Raw genomic sequence first — 6,000 nt, 5'->3', positions numbered from 1 at the left:
ACACACGCACACACACACAGCTACACACACACACACACACAGCTACACACACACACACACACACACACACACACACACACACACACCAGTGTGGCGCAGTGGTCTGGGGCACAGCATCTCAGTGCTAGGGATGTCACTACAGACCCTGATTCGATTCCAGGCTGTATCACAACCGCCTGTGTTTGGGAGTCCCATAGGGTGGCACACAATTGTCCCAGTGTCGTTAGGGTTTGGCCGGGGTAGGCCATCATTTTAAATAAGAATTTGTTTTTAATGGACTTGCCTAGTTAAATAAATAAAATAAAATGAACACACAAACCCCATAACCATATTGCTTCTCAATCCTCATGGCCCTGAACAACTTGGTGTCTTTCTTGGCTTATTGTATGGATCTCTACTAACTTTACATCTATAAATAATTTCTAGTGAGGAAACAGGACAACGGGATGTAAACCAGCTTGTATTATTCAGTGAGTGAATGCTGCATGATTTATAAACTAGGTTATTGTCAGAGATTGCTCTCAGTCAGATTGAATCGTTTCAAAATACTAGGCCTGACGCAAAAGTGCCTGTACACAGCCCTTAGTCATGGTATATTGTCCATATACCACAAACCCACAATGCGCCTTATTGGTATTATAAACTGATTACCAACATAAATGGAACAGTAAAACTAGCATTTTTACATCATAGCCCTGGTATATTTAAGCTATAAGGCCTGGGGGGTATATGGCCAATGTATGAAGGCTGAGAGGTGTTCTTAGGGATGATGCAACTCGTCCCTGAATGCTGATTGGCTGAAAGCCATGGAATATCAGTCCATGTACCATGGGTATGACAAACCATTACTTTTTACTGTTCTTACTGTTCTAATGACGTTGGTAACCAGTTTATATTAGCAATATGGTACCTCAAGGGTTTGCGGTATATGGCCAATATTCCACTGCTAATGGCGCACTCCACATTGCATCCTGCTAAGATCAGCCCTTAGCTAAGCTATATTGGCCATTTACCACAAACACCTGAGGTGCCTTATTGCTATTATAAAGTGGTTTCTAACGTTTGCCACACCTCCTCGAGCATTATTGCATAATAATAATGAGATGTTTTTTTTTCCTCATTGACAGTATTTTTATGGATTTCTATACACTGTGATGGCCTCGCGTCCCTGGCGTCTCGGAGGGTTGGTGTTTTGGGAGGGTTGAACGCTGAAAACATTCACGGAGGAGCTCGATGATGTCATCTGAAAACTCACTCCCCCAAGTCAAAGGCGCCGATTTGTTCTCTTCTTTTTTATTTTCACCCTAGAGTTTCTCCAATGCGTCGCGGGCCACAGCACAAAAGGTAGTCAAATAACGAGGTAGTCAAGTAACTCAAGTAAACTTAGCTGTCTAAACGACGCGGGACTAAGGGGGTTTGGCGACTGGACATAGAACCAAACAGCCCCTTTTCTGTGGGCGAGCGGGTCAACTTTTATTCGAACCCCAAAAATGAATCGGAGTTTCAATAAATCCCAATCTTCCCTGCAATACTTGGACTGCATCGCGGTTGAAGTGAAAAGCAAGGTAAGCAGACTACCCTATCGATGGCACCCATTTAGGCATTTTTAAAAATATGTTTTAGGCTAAATCAGCCTAAACTACTTCACATACTCTGGAATGGGGTTTGTGGCAAAAGGGACTCGGGGGTGGTGGAGACTGCAGACCATACAACTAACTACTTGTCTAGATTTGACCTGGCACATGCTATGGGAACTTGCACTCTCAACAATTAAGCCAGTTGTCTAAATGAAGTATTGGTTGTAAACTGTTTTCACAAGGCAACTTCTAGGGAAAACCCGCTGAAGACTAATCATGTAAATCCTTATGCTATGGCAGCAGGATTTTTCACTACTGTCACGATTTTCTAGAAAAACTGGTTTTGCAATGAGAAAAGTCATTTTTAAACGTGTTAATTATTAGAACGAAAGACTCCTGTTAATTTGCAAGAGAGTAAGTAGAGTCAAGACATGGATACTTTCTGAAACTACACTTTTTTTGTTGTTGCTACTAAGTAACCCAGTTGACACTGACAGCGTGTGGATTTCAATAGCACCACGGCAATACACAGACCGACTTTACAATATATATCATAGCTGTGCTTTCTCAAACAAATAACATTCCAATACAAGTCCTAACATCAGTTAATTCAGTTATTTTAACAAATCTGTTCTCATTGTTGCAAAACAACAATCTAGTCATCTATCGATTTGGGCCAGAAACACGTGTGTGTATGTGAAGAATTCACAAAGGTAGTGTACTGGGCTTTAATGGTCTTGTATTAGTGGACCGACTATAGCCATCTGCAGCTCCGTCACCAAACTACTTCCCGCAGCAATGCCAGAAACCCCAGACATGGAGTGTTTTAGTTATTAGGACAAGCATCTCTTGACCTGCTGGGGATCTGACTCTGTGAAGCAACCTCTTCCCCTCACCCTGTAAACATCACTCTAAGTCTAGAGTATGTGCCAGCTGCCTGCCTGCCTACCAACCAACCAACCAACCAACAGACAGACTAGTGATAAGATGAAAAGGTGCTGTTGAAACTGTTTGAGTATAATAGATAAGTTCAGATACCTGATCTCTAAACTACTGGCCCATGTCTTGCCTTTCCTCCATCCTGACATGTCAAGATATTCTACTGATAGTGTGCTCTTTTACTACTATGGTATGTTGCTCAGGTTCCTCCATCATTCCTCTCTGTCCTCCTCTCGAATAAAGCAAGGTTTAAGATGGAACTGGAGTCTAGTGCATTTGCAGGTGTCTTTCACAGCCTGTCCATTTAGGCAGGTTGTATCATTTTTGTTGTGCGGTATTGGAATTTGTGGCTGGTTGTGTTTTGCTGAAGGCTCAAGGCTCTTGTTGGTGAAGTGCATCATGGCACCATGCCCGCTGCAGAGCCAAGCCCCTCCATTGTCTCAGAGGGCTGAGTGAGTATTCAGCCTAATTCAGAGTTAGTATTCAGCCTCACTCTAATTCATACCAGGGCTGGAATGCTGCTGACCCACTGTCTCTCTGTCTGTGGTGAAAGGAGGCCCTGTTTCAGGAGCCCTGGGAGAGAGTTAGGCCCCCCCTTCTGGGCTCTCTCTCCTGGGAACCCCTTAAGGATCAAGCAGTTTAAAGTTTTGTTTTTGGGTGTTGTGTGTTGAAAACACAACCTCGGACAGGTTGAGGGGGAAACTTTAGGAGAAATGTGTCATCGAGAGCCGTAGTGGGATGGGCTAGGTTGGGCAGGACTAAACGTGTCATCACAGAACTGTCTGTCGTAGTGATAGTGAGTCAACCAGTGTCCTCTAGTGACACAACATCCATACTCACCGTCACCACTCTATTCAGGCCTGTTGGAGTGTTACATCAGCCAGGCACCATCTCTCACCACTATCTGATGGAGAGAGTCGGTATCAGTCTCCTGGTGATGTCATAAAGGGTTTTAGTTCCTGCTTCTCACTGACCCAGGATGAGAACCTGTTCTCAGGGGAATTGTTTTGTTTCTGATAACCCCGGACTACAACAGAACAGACTAGAACAACAGGGCTTCTCAAAGGCGAGCTGTGTTGCAGCGGGCTGGTTTGTCTCTGCAGCAGGTGTTATCTGCAGAGGTGTAAGATGATACTGTTAGCATGTCTTTTCTCACCCGACAGTATCTACCTCACCCTCTTCCCTCCCTCCCTCACCCATCATGGTTCATCTCTCAACCACTGGCGTTTTCATCTCCATGCAAAACTGTCCATAGGTCAGCCGAGCAGTTTAGACTGACTCACACGGCTAGAAACGTGATAAGACCGAAGCCGTTGGCGAGCTTAGTCTAGCCTCCATGTCAGTCAGTGTGTTGGCCTAATGGCTAAGCAGTGCAGTCTGTACCTGTATGGACCCGTTGACATTCTCCTGTGTGTGTGTGTTTGTGGGGGGGGGGGCTTTGTCAGTGTGTTGTATTACTTTCAGGTTTTGATTCAAATTTAGCTCATGGCCTTGTCTAGACTTGTCTAGGCTGATACCCTTTAGGGCCTGTTCTGCTTTAATACACAGGCTGTTCCAACAGCTCAGTCACATGGATGACACAGTAACCTACAAAAATACCAGTGACCACCTACTTTTCAACGACTAACACATTCTAACACTTCTTCTAGATTTCTGATTTACATTTTTCATAACCGTTGAGTCATGTGAGTTTCCCCCCCCCCCCCCCCACAAGACCTCATTAGCCCAGAAGCTGAGAGGGAACAGTCACAAACTCATCACTTATTGCTTAATGGAAGGATCCATTTCTGATTTATTGTAGTGTGTGCTCGTATGCGACTTTGCCTGTGTGTATGTTTATCTGTGTTTGGCATCGGTATGAGTTGGATGGCACACCTGGCATTGCACTGCCTCACCAACATGCTCCGATGATATTTCACATAGTAATGGCAGCCTTCATGACAGGCCCAGTCTAACAAAGATCTCCCAGCAGTCTAACCCAGGCCTCCCTCTAGGACAAACTGCCATTCAGACCTTCGTCTCTGAGCAAATAATTACCGGGCCACAGCAGAGTGCAGCACATCGCGCCACCATTCACAAATGACTGAGGTTGTAATGTGACAGTGCTATGTTGTAACGTGACAGTGCTATTGTCAGAGACAAAGCCTAGCTTGTGTTGTGCAGGCCCAGTGCCCACGCATACAGTGCTAGAGTTTCTACTGGCCGTGTCAGTCACATGACCACAGCTGTGACCCCTAGGTCAACCCAGCTGCTCTCCGTGGTGGTCCAGTCACACACAATGACAGGCCAGTGTAGACAATCACGCCTCTAGGCATCCTGTCTGAGCAAACGTGTGTGTGTGTGTGTGTGTGTGTGTGTGTCTGTGTGCAGTCAGTTTGTCCATATAATATTGCCCAGACAGAAGACGGTGTAAACGTCAGAACAAAATTGAACTGTGTTTGCGTCTTCTCATCCAGATAGGCCGGTTGACTGCTGACTCATTCACCTGCATTGTTCCTTTGTCGAAGTCTGTTCCCTGCTCCCCTATATAGTGCAAGTGCACTACATTTGACCTGGGACCTTGGTCAACAGTAGTGGACTATATAGGGGAAAGGGTGCATTTGGGACAAGCCTAAACCTCCACTTCCCTCTGTTGCTTCAGTGGGATAAATCAAAGACCTGGGCGTCGCAGTCACATTGTAACAATCTGGCTCTGGTTTTTACCCGTGTCATCACTTGTGTTACAATGTGTAGACAGTTTTATATTGGTCAGACTGTCTGTGAAGGTCAGAATCACCATGTTGTTTCGACGTCCTGAATGAATATTGTGTCTCTGCCAATTCTGTTTTGTCAGTCTGCCATTTCAATTCTGAACGTCATAACCTTGGTGGTAGTAGATTGTTCTCCAACTTGAATCCGTTGTAAATCACTTCTCTTCATACCCGCAGTATGTTAAGTGTGCCCCGAAAATCTTTTCCACCCAGGTTTATTTATGTCTTACTATAAGTTTATAGGCCAGATCGATGAGATTGAGCCGACCTTATACTTGAGTCTCAAACGGGGTTCAGTGCTGTGCTCTGTCACCCATAGCAACTCTTGCTAAGTCATCCCTGTGTGTCGTCCTTGTGTGTCGTCCCTGTGTGTTGTCCCTGCAGTATGGAGCAGAGTTCCGGCGGTTCTCTGTGGACCGTTTCAAACCGGGGAAGTTCGAGGACTTCTATAAGCTCATCATGCACGTTCACCGCATCTCCAACATGGAGGTCATGATTGGCTACGCTGACATCCACGGAGACCTGCTGCCAATCAACAACGACGACAACTTCTGCAAGGCGGTGTCTACGGCCCACCCACTGCTCCGGGTCTTCATACAGAGACAAGGTGAGGAGCAGCTCCACTAGACCTGTATGGTGTTGCACTTTTCTCTATCAGCAACAATCCTTTTTCTTTTACTTCGTCAGTGGTTATGTAATGAATTGGGTGTGTTTTCTCACCACTAGCTGTCGGA

General features: G+C 45.4%; 1 protein-coding gene across 1 annotated transcript in view; it reads left to right on the top strand.

Annotated features, from left to right (window-relative positions):
• The first annotated feature begins 1,235 nt into the window (after positions 1-1,235).
• Positions 1,236-6,000, top strand: part of LOC139391652 (partitioning defective 6 homolog gamma-like) — a 35,158-nt gene continuing 30,393 nt past the window's right edge. The window contains exons 1-2 of the mRNA XM_071139054.1: positions 1,236-1,565; positions 5,651-5,873. Of these exons, the coding sequence (XP_070995155.1) occupies positions 1,491-1,565; positions 5,651-5,873 (298 nt within the window). The 5' untranslated portion in view covers positions 1,236-1,490. The remainder of the gene's footprint in view (positions 1,566-5,650; positions 5,874-6,000) is intronic.

The sequence above is a fragment of the Oncorhynchus clarkii genome, chromosome 32, assembly GCF_045791955.1.
Source record: "Oncorhynchus clarkii lewisi isolate Uvic-CL-2024 chromosome 32, UVic_Ocla_1.0, whole genome shotgun sequence".
Lineage (NCBI taxonomy): Eukaryota > Metazoa > Chordata > Actinopteri > Salmoniformes > Salmonidae > Oncorhynchus > Oncorhynchus clarkii.
This window is presented reverse-complemented; position numbering and strand designations above follow the sequence as displayed.